General features: G+C 42.0%; 3 protein-coding genes across 3 annotated transcripts in view; 2 read left to right on the top strand and 1 right to left on the bottom strand.

Moving 5' to 3' along the window:
* Window positions 1-690: 690 nt before the first annotated feature.
* cwf19l1 (CWF19 like cell cycle control factor 1) lies at window positions 691-9058 on the bottom strand. The gene is made up of 14 exons (XM_083546368.1): window positions 8885-9058; window positions 8638-8722; window positions 8478-8562; window positions 8288-8389; window positions 7924-8138; window positions 5680-5795; window positions 5501-5585; window positions 5245-5391; window positions 4517-4652; window positions 3224-3303; window positions 2938-3147; window positions 1402-1521; window positions 1135-1232; window positions 691-1045 (listed from the first exon to the last, which is right to left on the bottom strand). The coding sequence occupies exons 1-14, from the start codon at window positions 8905-8907 to the stop codon at window positions 901-903; spliced, it is 1647 nt and encodes a 548-aa protein (XP_083402494.1). The 5' UTR covers window positions 8908-9058; the 3' UTR covers window positions 691-900.
* A 533-nt stretch (window positions 9059-9591) lies between these two features.
* klhl42 (kelch-like family, member 42) lies at window positions 9592-14361 on the top strand. The gene is made up of 3 exons (XM_083546429.1): window positions 9592-10789; window positions 12224-12417; window positions 12541-14361. The coding sequence occupies exons 1-3, from the start codon at window positions 10050-10052 to the stop codon at window positions 12990-12992; spliced, it is 1386 nt and encodes a 461-aa protein (XP_083402555.1). The 5' UTR covers window positions 9592-10049; the 3' UTR covers window positions 12993-14361.
* Window positions 14362-18106: 3745 nt separating this feature from the next.
* The window catches only part of nrip2 (nuclear receptor interacting protein 2), a 39365-nt gene continuing 34973 nt past the window's right edge, over window positions 18107-22498 (top strand). The window contains exon 1 of the mRNA XM_083546497.1: window positions 18107-19383. Within this exon, the coding sequence (XP_083402623.1) occupies window positions 19228-19383 (156 nt within the window). The 5' untranslated portion in view covers window positions 18107-19227. The remainder of the gene's footprint in view (window positions 19384-22498) is intronic.

The following is a 22498-nucleotide window of genomic DNA, read 5'->3' as shown; positions in this document are numbered from 1 at the left end:
ATCACATCAGACTGTCATTTTATGCTGGAGTTTCTATCCAATAAGATTTCAGACGTCACATCACGTGTTACAGTAAAAAACAGTAGAAATTGATCTACATTAATATTTACATATCTGGCATTTGCTCAGGGGGCCAGGAGTAGCAGCTTGGTGACGAATGAGATTGTTGACATTCTGGTCCATAAAGCCACCACTTACTACAACCTCCAACCAATCACAATCCAGCATATAAATTTTTTTTGCTCCACTTTCTCAACGTGTAACCTTTTAACTTCCATCCAGATGTTTATTGCATGTTACTCATGCATATCTATTCGTTACAGAAGTTTACTTTGAAAGTCAGCATCAACATACAAGAGTTTACCTGACGCCGACGTCACAGCCGTCTCCGTCAGACCTGTACGAGTTTTTTTTTTGTTAAAGTTGAATTAACAGTGTGGGCTCTTAAAAGCTTAAAATCCATGTTGCTTTAACCAATCAAATTGTAAATTGGTCGATCCTAAGCCCAGTCTGAAGGATGTCAATGGTTACATGTGCGTGCTATTCCAAGAGATGTCCATCAAGAGATTATGAGGAGGACCAAAGAAATCAACCTTGAAGGAGACCAATTTAAATCTTGTAATCTTAGATCTTTTTTTTTTTTTTTTTTTTTATAAACGTGGCACAAAAACGCCACACAAACCAGAGTTCAAAACCCTCTTTTTTTATTGAGCAAATGTTGGTTTAAAAATTGTACTGTACATGTATTACAGAATTCCATGAAACTCATCAAAAGTTTCCTCGAGACGCTTCAGTCTTCCATAATCAGTAAAAACAAGAAGCTCCGTTAATATCCGTTTAAAAACATTTAAAAAAAAAGAATTGAAAGTCCGTTGAGGAAACGAGGCTCCAGTTTTTTGCTCAGTCGTCCACGGTAAAGTCGTACGGCTGGAAGTCGGTGCGGAACTGCTTGCTCAAGGCTTCTTCCTCCTCTCTGCTACTCTTACACTCTCTCCAGTCCGAGCGTGTGGGGATGTTCAAGACCGCCTCGCTCGCCAGGACTTCCCTGTGCGTGCACACACACACACACACACAATCATAACGTGTGCAACATTAAAACAGATTATACACACAAAAAAAATCACTTGTGTCCACCTGCCAAACTGCAAAGGAAAGTTCTTCTTGATGCGGTAAAACAGCTTCTCTCCCGTATCGAGCTCCACGTAGAAATATGGCGTTCCCGGGGGAGCGATCTGAAACCCGAGATGGAAAGAAAGACGGATTCGGATTAAATTTTTACCAGAGATATTACATATTTCAGTGAATATGTAATGTGTGGTAATCTACTCTCCTGGAGGTACTTCTGGTCTGGATAAATGGTTAATTAATGGAAGTGTGCTCGTTTGTGTGGTCTGATGTTACCTGCTTGAGGTCTGTGTGTTCTGGTATCTCCATTAGCTCCATCTGCTGTTCCTGAGCCTGCACCATGAATGCCTCTTTAATGTCCTCAGTAGTGCAGGTATCCATAGGCACAGGAACCAGCTACAAACACACACACACACACACACACACACACACACACACACACACACACACGAAGAATTACGGCATTAATCAGTCATCAACTTAAACAGCATTTATTCATTTCTTTTTTTTTTTTTTTGTTAAACACCTGGAGTCTAAAGTCAAGGCATTTTTAACACACACTGCTAGAGTAAGGATATGAACATCCTGTGTTAACTTCAACTAATATGTTCAGGTTCAATAAGAACCAGCACTAATAGAAGCTCAAAATAAAGTCGGTTTTGTTTTTCAATTAAAATCAATCAATCTTGGCCAGAAAAGGCTTTTTTTTATTTAACTTTTTCCTCAACAAGAGAACGATATTTAAACTACTAGGGGTGATTTTGAGGTTGATTTCAGGAGACACTGTACAGTGCTGTAACAGTGCGAGAAAATTCAGCGTTGATTTTGGGGTCGGGGTCGAATTTGGGGTTGATTTCGAGGTCAGGGTTGATCTCAGGGTCGATTTTAGGGTGGATTATTGGGTTTGGGTCGATTTTGGAGTCGAGATAGAGGCCAATTTAAGGCTCAGGATCAATTTCAAGGTTGACTTCAGGATCAAGGTAGGAGACATTGTACAGTGCTGTACCAGGGTCAATTTTGTGGTCGATTTTAGGGTCACGGTTGCTTTTGAGGTTGATTTTGGGGTCGATTAGATTTTAGGCTCAAGCTTGACAGAGACTGGACTGTGTGTAGGAATTCCCAGCTGAAGAATGAATCATTTTTTTGCACCCTGAAATCAGAGTTATGAGTTGCATTACAGTGAAAAATCTATATATTTAATCACTTGTGCACCTATATAACCTGAAATAAACCAAATATGTCCCAAAACCTTTTGCAGTGTATTTGAAGTATATAAATATCAATAAAAGTGATATTCAGTCATAGTTTTGACACACAAATGAACTCCAGAATAAAATATTTTCTAGACTGAGATATGGTCATCATTGGGACTGAATCCCTCAGACGTTTGTGTGTCGTCAGGACAGACTGGCATCCGTCTGCTCAGACTTAAACTGATGACATTTATGTGCTTGAGCTTGAGAACCGGGCGAGAACAGGAGACTCTCTGATCCCCACCCTGCGTCCGTCAGGTGTCTCACAGGCTCAAACGCTTTCATTTACGTGGTGCTGCTGGACCGGACCTGGATCTTGGCGGGTCAGTCCTTTCATGCAGCTGCCACGAACACACACACACACACACACACACACACACACACACGACTAGGGTCATCTTTCACAATGCTAAGCATTGTTTTACAATTTGGGTCCAAATTTAAAATAACATTGAGACATGAAGCTGCTGTTTCGAGGAACCAGAGACATAAATAAAACCCTGAGTCGTGTGTTTTAGCCAAACATCTAAACGAGTGTGAACGGGGAAAAGCACAGCACCTGTAGCTGAAGGTGCTGGCTGCGGTAATTCCTCTCGAACAGGATGCAGCGTCGCCCATGGCGCTTGTACAGCCTCCTGACCGCGCTCTTGTATTTCTGCAGCTCATCCACCGCTTCGGACGGCAGCTCCACCACAGACTGGTAATGGCCGATAGGCAGCAGCAGTACGTGGTCCGGCGTGAGGCAGCCTTTAGCCAGAGCCATGTAGCACTGAGGAGGAAACACACTGCAATGCTGGGGTGGAGATCTACTACTGCGGGGGGTGTGTGTGCAAGTGTGTACTCACGTGTGTCCCGATGCTGATGACCAGGTGCTTCTCAACCTCTGGACTGGCTAAACAGAACCAACACGGTCCAGTGGGCTGAGCTGAGATTGTGAGAAGGAAGAAAGGGAACAAATTGGCGTGTCAAATGTGACATTGAAATCGTTGGGTTTATTCAGTATTTTTCATCTTCCGACATCTTTATGGGTTTAGAATGCTCGGCCATTACCGGTCCAACCTCCAACAGGAAGTGCTGTAATTGGAGGAAGTCTGTTTACAGAGACAAGGTATGGGCAGTTTTGCAACCGTCTGTTCTTTCCTCAGCTTAATAAGACGACCCTACATTTTTTGTCTAATGATATTTAAAAAAAAAAGTATTGTCTTAAACACGGAAAAAATATGAAATATTTAAATTTTCGATCATTGTTAAGGACCATGGACAGCTGCCTCCTTAAATATCGATTATATTCTGTGTGGTGGTCAGTTTACAGCAGTGACTAATAGATGAATTTATAGGCATTTTTTACCTTTATAAAGCCAATTGTGCATCATCATTCAATAAGTTCAATTCTTACATTTAATCATTCAATTAGAATAATAAAACATTTTGACTGTTACCAAGCAAATTAAATTAGTATTAACATAATTCTTCCCTGCAATCCAGAGGGAACAGAAGCTGCATCTGAAGTGGCATTTCGATGTATTTACACACAGTTTAATAAAGCTCAGAGAGACATGTGATGCTTTAACCTGCAGTTACAAACGCATTAATAATGTTTTGATATTTTAAACATGAAGCGTTAAATACTGATATTCGAGATTATAAATAAAAAAAAAACACGAGAGGATGCTTTAAACGCGAAATAAAAACCACCAGTGAGTCACTGTTAATAAACGAGTCATTTGCGATTGAACCGAATCCTTTAAACGGGTGATTCGTTCAGAAACGAAACGCCATCATGTTGCTCATAGACGCAAAACAGTGCTATTGTTGGCGAAATCTAACAAATTTCTAATCGTGCAGATTTTGAAGGGGGTATTGATTAACTAGATGAAATGCTATAAATATACAGAAAATCTTGAATTCCGTGATCATAAACTGAATTGTGCAGTGCTGGACTTCTTAACGTAAACGTCACGTGCTCTCTTTTGTTTGGGGTTTCGCTATATACTTCATAATCACACGTCGTGATTTCAAATCCCAACACCACTTTTGGGCCCTCGAGCGAGGCCCTTAACTACGCCATTGTATAAATAAGAATTAGAAGAATGATAAGTGTCATCTGAGGAACGGCGTGAAATGTAAACGCGACTCACGGGGTTTGCGAAGGTGTTTTTGCTGAAAGGATCCGTCTTCCTCGTTCGCTCTCTTCCTCCCTGATCCTGGATGCTGCTGCCGATGTTGGGGCTTTTTCTGGCCCAAATCGAAGAAGAACTGACAAGCTGCTTCCTCCTGATCGACACACGGGTCCAAGTTTATTTCTAGAACACGTTTCTCTAAGAGACATTCTCTCAAAGCAGCTTTATGGGATGTACGATGCAAACATTTTTATATAAGTGAAATATGAGTTTTTGTCCCTGATGAGCAGCCTGGGGTGACCGTGGCAAGGAAAAAAGATCTCCCTTAGATGGTATGAGAAAGAAACCTTGAGAGGAACCAGACTCGAAGGGAAACCCATCCTCATCTGGGTGACATCAGTAGTGTAATTTAGAAATCATTAAAACATTACAAACACTGGAGAGTGTGATCATGTGTAGTGTCCTTTCTACAGTCAGCAGGTGCTTCTGAGCAACTCTAACATCTTAACATCTGAGATCTTTACAGATTCAACACTAACCTCTCCATGCCATAGCCTTTAAATGTTCAATGATGGAGAAAAAGCAGATGTAGAATCATTTTTGGAGGGTCCAACACAAAGCAGAGCCACAATCATTTCTCTATAAACGAGTTTCTCACACACACACACACACACACACACACACACACACACACACACACACACACACACACACACACACACACACACACACACACACACACACACCTCTCCAGCAGCTGCAGATTGAACCTCCTTTCTACCCTCTTTCATTACTTTCCCTCTGTACGGATTCTCTGTGACGTCCTCAGGCTGTTTGACCAATGCTGCCGGATCCAAACTCTTCATCGGGACGATATTGAACGCGTACAGGTACTTAAATAAAAAAAATAAAATAAAAAAAAACAACATTTCTGACGTTTCTTTCTGAACACATTTCCGTCTCACAGCACCGATAACTAATGATTTCGGATCCTCAGCTCACCTTCTTCTTGCCTGGATTGTTCACGGCTGCCAGAGCGATGAACCTGCTGACGTGCTGCGCGTTCTCCAGGAGGACCACGTGGTTCCTGCTCCAACGGACCAACAGAAACGAGATCGTATTAAAACACGTGAATGATAATATCCCAAGAATTGATGGAAGAAGCGTCCGGAAAGTCTCACCTGTACGGCAGGCGCTCGTAGTGAACTCCTTCCAGTCCGGCGAAGTGGTAGCGAGGTTTCAGCTTTTCAGCCAGATTTCCCACAGAGGAAACGCCACAAAACTTGGTGTCGACTTCCTGAAAAACAAGTGCTGTGAAAAAAAAGCTTTCATAAAAACAGTCGCTGATGCTTCACGTAACACACACTGTTTATAATCACATGCACAGCTATTTATTATTATTAATATTTTGCAGATTCTGTGAAGTGTGCGTAAACTTTTGACTATATTCATTTCTTTTATTAATCTGCTTTGGCCGATTGTGCTGCATAATTAGACAGGCGCATATAAAGTTGATCAGTCACACCATGAAGTTATAGGAAAGAGTAGTGGAAGCCAGGCTGAGAGAAGAGGTGACCATCTGTGAGCAACAGTATGGTTTCATGCTGAGGAAGAGCACCACAGATGCCTTATTTGCTTTGAGAATGTATAAAAGTATAGAGAAGGTCAGAAGGAATTGCATTATGTATTTGTGGATTTAGAGAAAGCGTACAACAGGGTGGAGAGAGGAGTTGTGGTATTATATGAGGAAGTCAGGTGTGTCAGAGAAGTATGTGAGGGTGGTGCAGGACATGTATGAGGACAGTGTGACAGCAATGAAGTGTGCAGTGGGAACGAAAGACTGGTTCAATATGGAGGTTGGACTGCATCAAGGATCGGCCCTGAGCCCTTTTCTGTTTGCAGTGGTGATGGACAGGTTGACGGATGAGGTCAGACAGGAGTCTCCCTGGACTATGATGTTTGCGGATGATATTGTGTGGTGAGAGTAGAGAGCAGGTGGAGAAGAGCCTGGAGAGGTGGAGATACACGCTGGAGAGAAGGGGAATGAAAGTCAGTATGAGTATGACAGAGTACATGTGTGTAAATGAGAGGGAGGGCAGTGGAGGGATGTGGTTGCAGGGAAAAGAGGTGGAGAAGGTGGAGGTGTTCAGGTACCTGGGGTCAACAGTGCAAAGTAATGGAGAGTGTGTTAGAAAAGTGAAGAAAAGAGTGCAGGCAGGGTGGAGTGGGTGGAGAAGAGTGACAGGAGTGATTTGTGATAGAAGAGTATCTGTGAGAGTGAAAGGGAAAGTTTATAGGACTGTGGTGAGACCTGAGATGTTGTCTGGTTTAGAGACAGTGGTATTGAGTAAAAGACAGGAGGTGGAGCTGGAGGTAGCAGAGCTGAAGATGTTGAGGTTTTCGTTGGGAGTGATGAGGATGGACAAGATTAGAAATGAGTTTATTAGAGGGACAGCGCATGTAGGACGTTTTGGAGACAAGGTGATGGAGGTGAGATTGAGATGGTTTGGACATGTGCAGAAAAGGGACATGGGGTATATCGGTAGGAGAATGCTGAGGATGGAGCCACCAGGAAGGAGGAAAATATGAAGACCAAGGAGGAGGTTTATGGATGTGGTGAGGGAAGACATGCAGGTAGTTGGGTTGAAAGAGGCAGATGTAGAGGACAATGGGTATGGAGACGGATGATCTGCTGTGGCGACCCCTAATGGGAGAAGCCGAAAGAAGAAGATTAGGCAGCCGCATCTGACATATCAAACCGTGTGTGTATATTCTGCACTTGCATGAGAGAACAGAACTTTCCAATACCAGCACGTTGGGGCTGAGGGATTTGTGCGATTCATGTATTTTTTTTTTTCTCGATTGTGTCTGGCGAAGTTGCAAAGACGAGATAAAGAATGATAAGCGCCTGTGTGTTCCCTCTTTACTCAGTCGTTGTCCGCTCCATTTTTTTTTCTCGTGCATTTGTTCGATAAGCTGAAAAGCTTCGGTGTGCCCTGGGCTTTAAGTTCTTATCTTATATAGTTTCACTTTTGGAGAGAGAATGCGTCACATTTTCGATCTGTTGTTAGCGGTACTTCAACCAGCTGTAGGTTTCAGGTAGACACGGGGACCAAAACCTGCTAACAAGTGCACTGATTGGAGAGGTTTGTGTTGTATAATAAAGCAGTTTTCTGTGAAGTGGGGAAAAAAGAAAATCAGCAAAAAATAATTAATAAAAAATAGAAAACCGACATCAGCCTGAGAAAACCCGACTCTTGGGCCCTCGAGCACGGCCCTTATCCCTTTGTGCTCCATGGGTGCCATATCATGGCTGACCCTGTGCTCTGACTTCCGATGCTATATGTGAAGTAAGAACTTATATAATGCACGTGACAAATAAAGGCTGTTCTGTTGCTCAACCAGACACCCTGAAAGGGACTTACCGGACTGTTCCCGTACTGCCACACTCCTCGAGGCCACTGTGAGGTCAGAAGGATGTCGACTCCTTTAAACTTCGAGTTGGACACCAGGGGAGCGACGAGAGCCGTGAGATCTTTCGGCGTGAAACAGTGCGAAGGCGCCGGCTCCTGCTGAGCCTCTCTGCCGCTGACGTACGCGATCTGCAGTCCTGAGGCTCCTGTAAAAACACCTCTCCGCCCTGAAACACACACAACATCCCTTAGGACATCCGAGAACAATTTATCATTACATAATATCGTAAATCATAAAAATCGAAGTGAGACGGTTCGACATACGGTTTAATCCCAAAAAACAAAACAAAAAGGGAATGCTGAAGAAACATCTCACCTAAATAGATGATATTTTCAGCCAGTTCACATCCATCAGAGCTGGGAAAATATTTCACCGTCTCTTGGCTCGCAGCTCCCAGAATATACGTGTGAATAGGAGCTGAAACGTGAACGAAAACGGCACAAATCTCAAAAATGATGATAATGATGATGCTGGACAATGAGAATGATCTTGAAACCTATAATACCTTTCTTTGCTCCAGATTTGTAGGCCTCCCATTCAGCTTTAGACTCAGCAGACTTCCCGAAAAAATCTCCAACACATAGGAGCAGCTGCAAAAGAAGCATCAGGTGCGTGTTTATTTACACGTGATGTGTAAAATGCAAAAGATCTGGATTCAGACTTACATCAAATTGTCCGCTCTTTTTCTGGATCGCGTTCACTCGGTTGAATAAAGCACCGATTCTGCCTTCGACATCACCACAAGCAAGGCTTTAAAACAGAAACACACACCAGTACATGTTTAGTTTAAACACGTGGCTTCACTGCACTATAACTCTCTCATTAGGAGACACATCACGTCTTTACAAGTGAATTTGACGCCTTTTAAATACACGTGAAAACATTTTACATTTACGTGAACCAAGAACTTACACTCTTAAAGGTTTCACCTCCATACCGTCTAAAATAAACCCAATTCAGCTCAAATCCGCTCTGATTTCTTTATTTCCACTTTTTGAGAAACGCACCAAACAGTGTGCGCCGACATAATAAACCCGTCGGCAAACACACGAACAACGAATTATATTCCGGATTATTAACATCGGAAAATAACTACACTAACGCGATTTTATTTATTTATTTTTTTTACAAAAAAGCAACCCACGCACAAAAGTAAAACACAATTAGCAGATAATATTAAACACTACCATAAAAATAATAATAATTAAAAATAAAAAAATCCGCGTGCACATAGTTTTTCTTTGCGGTACTTAACAGTGTCCCTGTTTCTACACGAGAGAAATATTTGCACGGACTCAAAGATCTATGTGGCAAATTATTGAAGAATACAGTTCAAATATAATAATAACAATAATAATAATAATAATAATAATAATAATAAATTTCTAATTTTTTTAATCAGATTTTCAACTTTAGTTTTTGTCAAATCGACATTCACGCGTTGTAAATGCGATATAGTTCATAACACAAAAAAAATGCATAAATAAATATGACAAAAAAATAATAGCAAAAAAATAATATAAATAAACAAACAAACAAAAAAATACAAATATATATTATTTATTTATTAATTCTAAACCCGAAATCGGTATATACAATGAGCGGTATATGACGAAGCTGTGACGTAATTTGGTCACCTGACCAAAACAGGAAGTAGTTTGAAAGTTGCGTGATTGTTTTGAGAATCGTGTTGATTTCTGGAGTGAGTGAGATTGACATGAAGATGGACACGTGAGGTTAAACAGGAATATAAATATAAATATATAAAGTTATATAAAGTTTGGTGATAGTTTTATATCAGTCATGTTACAGATCCGACCAGATTTCTGCTGTTTGATTGATTGATTAATTGATGAATTAATTGATTAATACAGAACAGTATAATGACTTTACTACAAGGCTTTGACTTTGGATTCGGGCTGCAGCAGCACTGACTTTCTGATGATCGCAGCATTTCCATATATAGGCTTTGGATGTGGTTCCAGCAGCAGCTGCTTGAGCAGAAATGTAACCAGTAACAATCCCACAGACGCGTACACGTGGACAGAGCAGAACATAAAAAAAAACACGATCGTTCATGGACATGTCGTCTTCTGAGCAGCAGATCGTGATCATGATGGACAATAGATCGTACAACGTAAGCAAGAGCAAGCTGATCGAGAAGAGCGACTACTTTCGTGCGCTCTTCAGCTCTGGCATGCGGGAGGCTGGAGAAGCTTCGGTGCAACTTCAAGGGCTGAGTGCACCAGGGCTCGAGCTGGTACTGGAGTTCATTAACACCTCCAAAGTCCAGGTGGACAACGAGACCCTGGAGGATCTCATTGAGACGGCGTCGTTCCTGCAAGTCACCCCCATCCTGAAGCTCCTCTTGTCTGAGATCCGCTTGGACAATTGTGTCGAGGTCTTTAATCTCTCCGAGGTCTACGGAACGCACGAGCTGCGATCGGCTTGCCTCAACTTGATGAGCTGCCACTACCATCCCATGCTGCGCAGACCCGAGTTCCACTCCCTGCCTGCAGAGTTGCGCGAGCAGATCCGAGAGATGCGGATGAGAGGCGCGGCGACGCTGGTGGTACTCGGCGACCTCGACCCGTTTTCCATGCTGTGCTATGGGGAACGAGAGCAGCGCTGGAAGCCGTTTACCAGCAACCTCGATCCGGACATGAACAACGTCAGGGGGTACGGCTCGGCTGTTCTCGACAATTACCTTTTCATCGCCGGGGGCTACCGGATGGCGAGTCAGGCGATCGCCGCGGCGCACTGTTACAATCCGTGCAGGAACGAGTGGACACACGTGGCATCTCTGAACCAGAAAAGGTGTTCGCTTTCACATCTGGTTCTGCACGAAGGACAGGAAATCACACCCTTTTGACGTGTTTTTCTCAGTGCCTAAACTTAACAACTTGTCACTTTTGTTGTCAGGATATCAACTTCGATACAATACTTAAATGAAATATCACGATACCAATAATAAATCAATAAAATAGCAACTAGCTGGAACAGAGCAGAACCGTTTAAACTAAGAAATAAATATTAAAAAATCTATTTAAAAGTGTAATTATTTACAAAGTTTCATGAATGTAGTTTTATCACCATAAATTTCGGAGTGCAACTAAGAGGAAAGAAACGTACTAATAAAATGAGAAATAGGGTATCGCGATACCTTTCTAATACCGTTATAGTATCGGTATATCGTGCAACACTAATTGTAACTATTGCCAGGTTAATCGTAAAATAAACACTGTTAACGTATTTACTAATGATGCTAAATTAATAACTTTCTTAACATATTTCACCCATTGCAACTAAAAAGTCACATATTTCTACCCCGTTTTCCTCTGCCAAATTAATTAACTGGCCAAGTTCTTCAAGCTCGGTAGTTGCTGAACGTGAAGTTGAGTCTCCAAGAATATATTTTCATCTTATGATTAATTCTATAATTTAGTCTATACACTTTGGTCTGTTAGTAACGACATTTCGTTCTTTTGTATAATGTTAACGTGGAAGAATGACAATAAAGCTTGAGTTGAGTTGAGTTGAGTTGTGTTGAGTTGAGTTAAATCTCTCAACTCTCAAAAATATTGGCAAAAGTTTGTGGACAGCTGGTCATAAATATGGTATGTGCTTTTTGAGCGTTGCATTCCACATTTAGTCCCAATTTGCTCTTATAATTCCTTTCACTCTTCTGCAAAGATGATACACTGGATGTTGGAGTGTGCTTGCAAAGATTTGTGCTCATTCAAACACAATGGTTTTATTAAAGTCAGGTACTGACAGAGGATGAAGGTGAGAAGTGCAGTCAGTGTTCATATTCGTCATGTTCAATAGTGTTGGAGCTCTGTAGCAGGAGATGCTAAATCCTGGAAATCATGGAAATTGTGCCATGCTGGAACAGTTTTGAGTCCTTTAGTGCAAATGAAGGGTCAAGTTAATGGTAATGCAACCAAAGACATCATATATGATTGTGTGCCTTCAAGTTTGTGGTAACAGTTTGGAGAAGAACCACAGCACTGAAAAAATATCAGGTGTCCCAATACTTTTAGATTTTTGTAAATTTTTCAAATTAATATGAAATATTTACCAATATATCAAAACACACATTTTTATTGGCGAGCCAGCGAGGAGCTCAGCCGGTCAGCAAACGTCCAAAACCTGTACCGGGACCGACAACCGTGGCCGGATGTAATAAAAAGGTAAACGGATGCCTGCTATACTGAGGAAGTTTGTGTCTGATGTTGTGCTTGTGCTCAGGGCGAACTTTAAGCTGGTGGCGGTGAGTGGGAAGCTGTACGCCATAGGAGGACATGGGCTGAGTACAGTCGAGTGCTATGGTCCTGAGCAGGATTGGTGGACGTGCGTTTCCTCCATGCCTAATCCTCTGACCGAGTTCTCCGCATGTGAATGCCAGGGCATGATCTACGTCATGGGTGGCTACACAGCCAGAGGTGTGTATTACCACACATAATAACACATGGGCACACACACACACACACACACACACTGCTGTGATCTCACAGAGCTTTATTTTCATTCTAAGAGCCCAATAATGATCTTTCTCTCCCTGTCAGACAGGAACATGAACGTGCTGCGCTACTGCCCCACGTCCGACACGTGGTCTGTCCTCCATGCGTGCTCGGCCCACATACGCAAGCAGCAGATGCTCTCTGTGGAGGACGTCATCTACATGGTGGGCGGCTACACACGTGATCTGAAGAAAGCCAAGCACGCGGAGACCAACCATTCCGAGGATACTTTGACGGTGCAGTCGTATAACGTGCGCACACGCGAGTGGCTGCAGCTCCGATCCAGCGTTTCCAAGTCGGGCCTGAACCTGACGTGCGCCCTGCATAACGATGGCATCTACATCATGAGCCGCGACGTTGGGCCACGCGCCAGCCTCGAGCACCGCGTCTTCCTCAAGTACGACATCTTTGGCGAGGCCTGGGAGGCTCTCCGGCACTTTCCGGCGATAGGCCATAACGTCCTGCTCTGCTCCCTCTACCTGCCCAATATCCTCTGATGTTGATGTCTTCTGGTAAATCCCCTACCACAGTGGTATGAGAGATCATTTTAGGGCCGTGTTCAGGCTCATGACTGAGGAACTGCGATTTTGCGTTCGGTTTAACAGTTTTTCAGGACCGTTTTTTCACTTGTCGAGGTACAGATGCCTACCATGATGTTGAACTTGCACAAAACCCGCTCATTCCGATGCACGTACTTTCTATTCCCTGCCATTCCACAATGTATAAGTGTGTTGCTAATACACAGGTGTTACCTGGCCGTGTCCTGGAACACTAAGGGTGCTCGCAAAGCATTAAATGACCACTTAGACGTTTAATTTGGGTGTCTGACCAAAACCCCTTTTTTCTAAGGATCATAAAGAGGAATTATGCATTATAGAGAATATACTGTATATATACTGTATAGTGTGATGTCTAGACGTCTCAGAATCAGCAGGTCATGTGGAGTTTATTCCAGTATGCACTGGTTGGGTGTCCAAAGATCATACATGAGCTAGTACTATGACCTGAACAATTAGCTGAAAAAGTGAATTCTGGCGTTGAGGTCAGAGAGCCCATGCTGACGTGGAACAGTTCCCAAAGCTCTACAATGGTCACGTGGGCATTAGAAGTGGACCATGGAGCAATAGATGATGAATCACATTTTACATAATAAATACCACTGTTTGCGTGTGTGTGTGTTGCTTCACTGGGGAAGAGTAACACCAGGTGGAGGAAGTGTGATGATCCGGGTGATGTTCTGCTTGAGGCCTGCGTTAAAGTAGATACCGATATATATTCTTTGAGAAATTGCACCCCTTCATGGTAACAACATTTCCTTATTTGAGGGTCATATTTAGCATTATATAGCTCCTTGCACACCCTCACTGCAACAGATTACTCAGGAATGCTTCAAGAACCATGAGTTATAGATGTTAAATCAGCTTCCAGATTCTGCAGATCTCAATCCGTAGGAAAGTCTGGTCCATAGAAACTCCATTGGAGCTGGAAACCACAGCACTCCTTCAGGGGTCTCGTAAAGTGAAGGTCGACATTTTAAAGCTGCCAATAAAACATGCAGAAATAATAGTCGTACGCTGAAGTTTAGGGTGAAAGTTCGTTGGGCGCTTTGATGGATTTTTTGGGTAACGAATTGGAATATATCTGATTTGGAAGGTTTGGTTAATTGGGTCTCAAGGTGGCTGCAGCAATCTGTCACTTTTGGTTGCTGTTTTGTTTTAGTTTTTTTCCCCACCATAGAACATTTTGTTCTCCAAAGCTCTTCAGCCAAATGAGTTTCAGTGTAATTACTCTGAACCGAATCGCTCAGGCGGCAAACCCGTGCATAATACGAACTCTAAATAAAGAAATGAATTTGGGGCACATTAAGATTTAGTATTCACTGTTTCATTAACCCATTCATTAACTCAGATTTATACACTACATATACAAAAGGTTTGTGACCAAAAGATTTGTATGTGCTTTTTTTTAAACATCCCATTCCAGATTTAGTCTCCATTTGCGGTTAGAATAACCTCCGTCTCCATTTGCGGTTAGAATATCCTCCGCTCTTCTGGGAAGATGTTCCACTAGATTTTGCGGAAATTCATTCAGACACTAGGGTGTTAGTAAAGTCAGGTACTGATGTAGATGAGAAGATGAGGAGGCTCATATTCTTACAGTTCAATAGGGTTGGAGCTCTACAGCAGGAGATCTTCCACATCTTTCAACTCATGTAAAGCATATCTTCATGAATACAACGTTTTCCAGAGAAGTTCTACAGAGAAGGGAAGAACCACATACAATGTCAAGACACACACATGTTCCTTTTGTTTCTATGCTATCGGTAAAGTGACGTTCTAAAGATTTACTTTGACAGAACGAATATATTAATGTCCAGATTTTCTTTATTTTAATTATAAAATCTCATTAAGAACAGCTTTACACACTATGCATTTCTCCAAACGTTCAGCTGAAACACTTTGCCTTGCCTCGAAGGAGTTCTTCACAAGTTGGAGATTTCTTGTTCACCCCAGAGCAGTTCAATAGGATTTAGGTGCGGTGACTGGGCAGGTCAGTTCTATGATTGATATCATTCCAAAAGACTGCTCAGTGGATTACGCTTTTAGAGCTTAAAGGCTTATCGTCTTGTTGTAGGGTAAAGTCTGTTCCAATGAGCCGCAGTCCAGAGGGAATTGCACGGTGTTGCAGTATGGAATGGGAGCCATGTTGGTTCTGGATTCCTTTCACTTTCCCTGGAAACTTTTTTCCACCTCCATATTTAACTGTGGGGGTGAGGCAGTCTTACACAAGTTTTTCTTTTAGAGACAAAAATGTACCGTTTGGACTACAAATAACTTTTTTTCCAGTCATTTGCTGTCCAATTTTAGTTGCATAGCAACAAAAGGAACATGCACATGTCTCAAAAACCATTTAAGACTTTTAGACTTTTAAGAGTATTTAAAAAAAAAAGTCAATACTTTTGTCTGTGTGTACGTCATAAGAAGCTCATTTCCAAAAATGGCTTAGAATACCAAATTAAAAACCTTTAATGAAAATGAAGCAAAAAAAGGGATATCAAGAACTATCTCTGCGCAAACCCTGAACCATGTGGTTCTATCACCCGAACATTTGAGTGATACTCAATTCTTATATGCATTTTGCATTCGAAGTGAATCTTTATTTAAATAACAAGCAAACAAGAACAGTATAAAATGTTAGTGTTGGAACTCTCCTGTGTTCTAATGAACCTGAAATGCTTTGTGTTTTATTACTTGCTATTGCTGTAGTACTTCTTCATCACTGAGATCATCGAAATCCTTATCATTTATTTCTTACAGTAGATTAAACACACCGTCCTCTTCGTGGTCATGTCTTTCTCTCTTGCATTAATACATGAACTACATCAGATTACATTCAACTTTGTCATTGTCCAAAGTAGTGGATGTGCATCTCCGTATCTAAGATCGATGCGATTCACACCTCAATGCGAAGCCAACGATACGCTACATTAAAGGTACATATGAAGCAGCTACTAAGTCCCCAATTACGATGCAGAACCGATTTTCATTCGATTCAATGCGATTCACAATGCCATTCCCTGCAACATAATGCAATTCATTAAATTTGATATGGTGCAGAGAGTTAAATTTTATTTCTTTGGTTCAGACAAACAGCAAATCATCAGTTTACTTAAGTGCCTTCTTACTTTTAGCGCATGGCCCTTTCACAAACACGCCTTTTTAGTGCAAAAAAAAAGTTGCAGCTCTACCTCTGCCATGTTAATCTGTATTCTATTCATTTAGCAGCAGTGGTGCTGAGAGAACAAATTATTAGTCACTTACTAAATAATAAAAGTGTAACCTTAACATCTGGATTACATCTAATCTGTGTTATTGGACCTGATAAAGTTTTTGCTCCCTCATAGTTCCATGGAGTTCACTCGTCTTGTTTCAAGGATACTCATTAAAAGAGCTGGCATTTGTGCTATATTGTGCTAGCTGTGTGTGTGTGTGTGTGTGTGTGTGTGTGTGTGTGTGTGTGTGTGTGTGTGTGTGTGTGTGTGTGTGTGTGTATGTGTGTGAAGTAGTGATTCATCATGCCAGATTGCACTGTGATAAAAGGCAGTTTTCTAACCTGAAAGTCTGTAAAGTAACAGAATAAATGTTGATAGATAAAGATCAGCTCCACGCCACAATGATCCTCAGGAACCGTGTTTCATGGAAACGTAATGATATGTCAGACATATCACGATGCCACAGATGTCGCAAGTTTTGAGGGAGCGTGCGATTGGCATGCGGTCTCCAAAGTCGTTTCAGAGAATTTAGCCATACATCCAATGGGCCTCGCAACCACAGTCCACGTGAATCCACACCAGCCCAGGACCTCCACATCCAGCATTTTCACCCCCAAGATTGTCTGAGACCAGCCACCCGGACAGCTGGGTTTGCATAACCAAAGAATTTTTGCTTAAACTGTCAAAAAGCATCTCAGGGAAGCTCATCTGCATGCTCGTCGTCCTCATCGGGGTCTCGACCTGACTGCAGTTCATCATTGTAACCGACTTGAGTGGGCAAATGCTAACATTCGGTTGCTTCTTGCACTTTGAAGAGGTGTTTTCTGCCTCATTTGAGAGGCAAATGTGGTCACACTAGATATTGACTTGTTTTTTGGACCTCCCCGAACCCCCCAATACAGTAAAACTGCACATTTCAGAGTGACCTTTTATTGTGGCCATCCTAAGGCACACCTGTGCAGTAATCATGGTGTCTAATCAGCATCTTGATCTGCCACACCTGTTAGGTGGATGGATTATCTGGGCAAAGGAGAAGTGCTAAATCCTAAAGAACCCTGCTGAACACCTTTGGGATGAAAGTGAATGCTGACTGCACCCCAGGCTTCCTTACCGCCTCACCTACATTAGTACCTAACTTTACTAACACCCTTGTAGCTAAATAGATCTTCACAAACTCTAGTGAAACATCTTCCCAGAAGAATGGGGTTTATTATAAGAGACTAAATGTGGAATGAGATGTGTGGTGTTACACTATATTCTACACATCAGCTCCTTGGCTTTTATTATATTGCCACTATGTGGCACTGTTTCTTCATGTGAAAAGCATTTCAGAACATGTAGGGAAAAAAAAAAAAAACGAATAAATTAATTGGCAGATTTCTTTATTTCAGCAGGTGTTTCATAAACCCGATTTGCAATATAGTGGAATTTATGTAGTATTTCGTATAAGATTATTCACCTTATTTTTATATTTGTATTTTTGAGATTTTCACAATAAAATATCACCATTCTAAAGTGTAAAATGATCAAATGTTTAATGTCTGCATCTAATTGTTATATAATAATCCTTTATTCTCCATCACTTCCTCACTATTCTCCAGGAAGAAGACCTTTGCCCCAGTAATGTTTGTGTTTTTGAAGAATAAAGTGTGTAAGAGGCTCATGTTTCATGGACAATGGAAATGCGTCCCATTCTAACGTTCTCCTGCATCAACAACCTTGATAGCTCTTTGTATCGGAGGTCAGGAGCGACGTTCAGATCGTAGCAGTTTTTTTCTTCTGTACAGCTTCCAACAGGTCACATGGTTCCCATAGGAATATCAGTAGAGGTAACAAGAAAGGGAGATGTAGAGAGAGAGAGAGAGAGAGAGAGAGAGAGAGAGAGAGAGAGAGAGAGAGAGAGAGAGAGAGAGAGAGAGAAGAAGAGAAAGGAAGGTAGAAAGAGAAAGAAAGAGGGCTAAATGTAGAGAAAGAGGGGGTAGATATAGAGAGAAAGAAAGAAGGAGAGGGAGAGAATAGGTAGACAGAGAGAAGAAAAGAGAGGGGGATAGTAGTAAGTAGAGGAATAGAGATAGGTAGAAAGAGATGGAGAGAGAAAAGAGATGTAGTGTGAGAAAAAGAGAGATAGAGATAGAGAGAGACAGGAAGAGGGTGAAAGTGAAAGAGAGAGGGGGATAGGTAGAGGTAGAGATAAAAGAAAGAAAGAAAGAAAGAAAGAAAGAAAGAAAGAAAGAAAGAAAAAGAAAGAAAGCTAGAGAGAGAGAGAGAGAGAGAGAGAGAGAGAGAGAGAGAGAGAGAGAGAGAGAGAGAAATATAGGGGTAGGTACTGTAGAGTTAAGGAAAGAGAAAGAGAGGTAAAGGGTGAGAAAAAAGAGGAGTAGAGAGGGGAAATAGGTAGAGGGAGAGAGTGTGATAGAGAGCGAGAGAGATGACATGAGTCAAGCGTGTAAACTGACTCAGGAAGTGCAGGACGAGCGAAGCCTTGTAGAGACGAGTGACTTCGAGAGCTAATGGGGACGCAAAGAGCGAGACAGAGGGGGTCGCTGAGAACGAACGACAGTAGGACAAGAGAGAGAGAGAGAGAGAGAGAGAGGGAGGGAGGAGGATGCACGGCTCTGCGGTGTTGCAAGGACAGTGAGCTCCTCACACACACACACAGACTTACTGCTCAGCCTGAACATCGTTCAGCACCACCAGGAACCTGAGTGCTTCGTCCTCTCACCAGCGCTGAAGGTGAATCTTCTCCATCAGGAGAATTTTTTGGCTGAGCATCTGGAGACTCCTCACAGGATGTCATTGTTCTTTTAAAAACCAATCAAATGCAGGAATCTGGTATCTGTGAACCTCGCTGAGCTCCAGGGTCACACCATTGCTGCGTGGAGCTCTGAGCTCTGAAGGTACAGTGCTGAAGCGAGAGGAGCCTTAAGGCTGGGTTGAGTTGTGTTGGGTCAAGAGAAACCATGAGTGAGTCCAAGAAACGTGAGGTCGAGCTGAGAGATAAAGCCATCATGCACCAGCAGAGAAGACTGAAGCAGGCCACCCAGTTCACACACAAGGACTCGGCCGACCTTCTGCCTCTGGATGGACTCAAGAGGCTTGGAACCTCCAAAGACCTGGTGAGTCACTTTTGGTGTATATCATCTTATATCATCATCAGAACGAAAAAAAAAAATCTAATTCTGAGTCATTGAGAGCTTCTGAGCTGCTTCTGGGCCACCACAGGAAATCGTACTATAGATTAGAGACACACACACACACACAAACACACCACATTCTTTCCCGAGTGTTAGAAAAGTGTTTCTTTATAATCTGACACGTGTATGTGTGTGGTGTGTGTCAGAGGTGGAAGCTTAGTGGTTAAGGTCATGAGTTCAAATCCCAGCCACACCAAGCTGGGCCCCTGAGCAAGGCCCCTAACCCCGTATGTGTTCAATTGTATGAATGAGATCAATGTATGTCGCTCTGGATAAGGCTAACCACGACTGCCAAATGTTGTAAATGTAAGTGTGTGTGTGTGTGTGTGTGTGTGTGTGTGTGTGTGTGTGTGTTGCAGTACCATAATTACTGCTGTGATATTTATTTTATTAGATGGCGAACACCCAGAAACACATTCAAAGCAACCTTCATAACAAGTGCATGTGTGTGTCTAGAAGCAAGAGCCGTCAGGGCTTTGCAAATATGTGTGTGTGTGTGTGTGTGTGTGTGTGTGTGTGTGTGTGTGTGTGTGTGTGTGTGTGTGAGAGAGAGAGATTGCAGTGTGTATTTATATCAGCCCAGCAGGGAAGAGCTGAAGCTTCCCTCTGTAAAAGTAAACTGCTCGCTGCTTCTTTCTGCTTCTTTTCTGAGAGGTTCTCTATCTGTATCACACACACACACACACACACACACACACACTAAAGGTGGAGCTTTTGTGTTACTTCCAGAATTGTACATCAGGCAGGTACACACACACACACACACACACACACACACACACACACACACACACACACACACACACTGTAAATTGTTCCTGAAGCGACAAAAACGGCCGATGTGTTCCACGCACACAGGCTTCACGTGCACTCTTTTTGTTCTGCTTCCATTAATGCAGTGAGTCACGTGACTCAGTTCCCCATTATGTAACGGGCCAATTTGTTGTTCTGCTGCGTCTGTCCCTGAGGCACTGCACTCACACTCGCTAAACTTTACATGGCTTCTTTTATCCTTTTCTCTGAACTCACCCTCGACTATATATACGTAGTAATTGGGGTAAATCTGATCTACCATTGCGTAAGAGGTTCGGACCAAAAGAGCAAACACACACCAGAACTACACATAGTGTAAAGATGGATTAAGTATAAATGCTGTGCATGACCCGACAAAACAAAAATAGATTTTTGCCCCATTAGAAAAGTATGGAAGTCCTAGAGGCCATGCATTCTAAGATTCTCTTTCTCTCTTGTTTTCTTGTGATCATAAATACATTTTCTTGTGATCTCGACATAACAGTTGTTCTCTTGGTATCACGATATTTCTTCTCCTGCCGCAAATGGTTATGGTGTTTATCCATGTTGCTGCTTCTAGAACACGCTCTTATGCCGAATACAGAGCAAAATTAAATAGTGATCACGAACTTTTGTCATGTCAAGGTCACAAGAAAGCAAGAAATAAAACAATGTTGTAATGCATGGCCTTTTAGGACTATAAGAACGATCAAATCTGCTTAAATATCTTTCAATTGGTTCTAAAAGCCCATTGCACTCTGTAAACTTGAGCTCAGGGATCTGTTTACAAACGAAGGGTTCAATAAATAGAGCAAAGACATAATTAACACACTGTAGGCCATATTGAATCAAAATGTAATACATGTACAATGAAATATTTTCCCACTAATAATTACATTAATAATAACTATTAATTTTCATTCACCATCAGGAAAAAAGTGATACAAAACCCCAGATCTAAAATAGCATGAGCGAACCCCAGAGAGAAGTTCCCTCAGCCTGCTGGACTTTACAATCCAAAACATGTCACAGCCAAACCCACAAAACAATAAAAACCCAGCTTGACCTATTCATTTATTTTAAATTAGAGGAAACTTTAGCTGAGGATCGTTCCACCTTAACCTTCAACCGTAAAAAACAATAAACAATAGAACTATAATGAATAGACATTATGTGTCACCCAGATGAGAAGGGGCTCAATTTTGAGTCTGGTTCCTCTCAAGGTTTCTTCCTCATACCATCTACAGTAAGGTTGCCACTGTGAAAAAGACACCCTTATCCAGAGTAAATTGCAATTATCTTATCTATCTAAGTAAGAACTTGAGGGTTAAGGGGCCATGAGTGGGATTTGAACTCAAAAACTTCTGTTCAGAAGTTTTAACAGAAATATCTGTAAAACTGCTTTGGGACAATGTGTACTGTCAAAAGCACTACACAAATGACATTAAACATTAAAATCTAGTGATTAAAACATTAAATTAAATATCTACAATCTCTAATTAGAAATACGTTTATAAGAGGGACAGTGCATGTAGGACGTTTTGGAGACAAAGCAAGGTAGGTGAGATTGAGATGGTTTGGATATGTGCAGAGGAGGGACATGGGGTATATCAGTAGAAGAATGCTGAGGATGGAGCCACCAGGAAGGAGGAAAAGAGGAAGACTAAGGAGGAAGTGTATGGATGTTGTGAGGGAAGACATGCTGGTTGGGTTGAAAGAGGCAGATGTAGAGGACAGGGGGTTGGGGAGACGGATGATCTACTGTGGCACCCCCCTAATGGGAGAAGCCGAAAGAAGAAGAAGACAAAAAAAAAAGAAGACAATCGCTAAAGTAACAACTCAACAAAAAGTAAAGCAAAATGCTAAAAACAGGGAAATTAAATTGTCAGTGGCGCATAACTAAGAACAGAGCATGTACAGACTTGAGGAAGTACCAAAGGATACCAATAGAAGACCAGGTTGGGCCAGCATCATACACCAAATGAGGTGGAACTGCACTTTGCATTTATTCAGACATTAGGAAAGTATTTACAACTCACTAAAAAGATTCCGGTCAATACAAAAATCCAAACAGGAACAAACTACTATCACACCTGCTAGGAGAAACCTCAGTGAGGCCAAACCTGGCTACCAGGTATGTGAAGTCCTGTCTCACCTAACGAAAGAAAAAAGAGTTGAAGAGGACCACAAACTGCACACCAGGATTAACTTTGCGAACATGTGAAAAAAGATGGACACCAACATT

This window comes from Silurus aristotelis (genome assembly GCF_946808225.1).
Source record: "Silurus aristotelis genome assembly, chromosome: 7".
NCBI classification, from domain to species: Eukaryota; Metazoa; Chordata; class Actinopteri; order Siluriformes; family Siluridae; genus Silurus; species Silurus aristotelis.
This window is presented reverse-complemented; position numbering and strand designations above follow the sequence as displayed.

Excerpts from the sequence above, each read along its gene's own strand:
- cwf19l1 (XM_083546368.1), bottom strand. The coding sequence starts at position 8,907 with ATGGAGGTGAAACCTTTAAGAGT. Across the intron at positions 1,522-2,937 it reads GCCAGCACCTTCAGCTACAG|CTGGTTCCTGTGCCTATGGA; the intron begins GTGCTGTGCTTT and ends GTGTGTTTGTAG. Across the intron at positions 1,046-1,134 it reads TTTCCTTTGCAGTTTGGCAG|GGAAGTCCTGGCGAGCGAGG; the intron begins GTGGACACAAGT and ends GTGCACGCACAG.
- klhl42 (XM_083546429.1), top strand. The coding sequence starts at position 10,050 with ATGGACATGTCGTCTTCTGAGCAGCAGATCGTGATCATGATGGACAAT. Across the intron at positions 10,790-12,223 it reads GCATCTCTGAACCAGAAAAG|GGCGAACTTTAAGCTGGTGG; the intron begins GTGTTCGCTTTC and ends GCTTGTGCTCAG. Across the intron at positions 12,418-12,540 it reads GGGTGGCTACACAGCCAGAG|ACAGGAACATGAACGTGCTG; the intron begins GTGTGTATTACC and ends TCTCCCTGTCAG.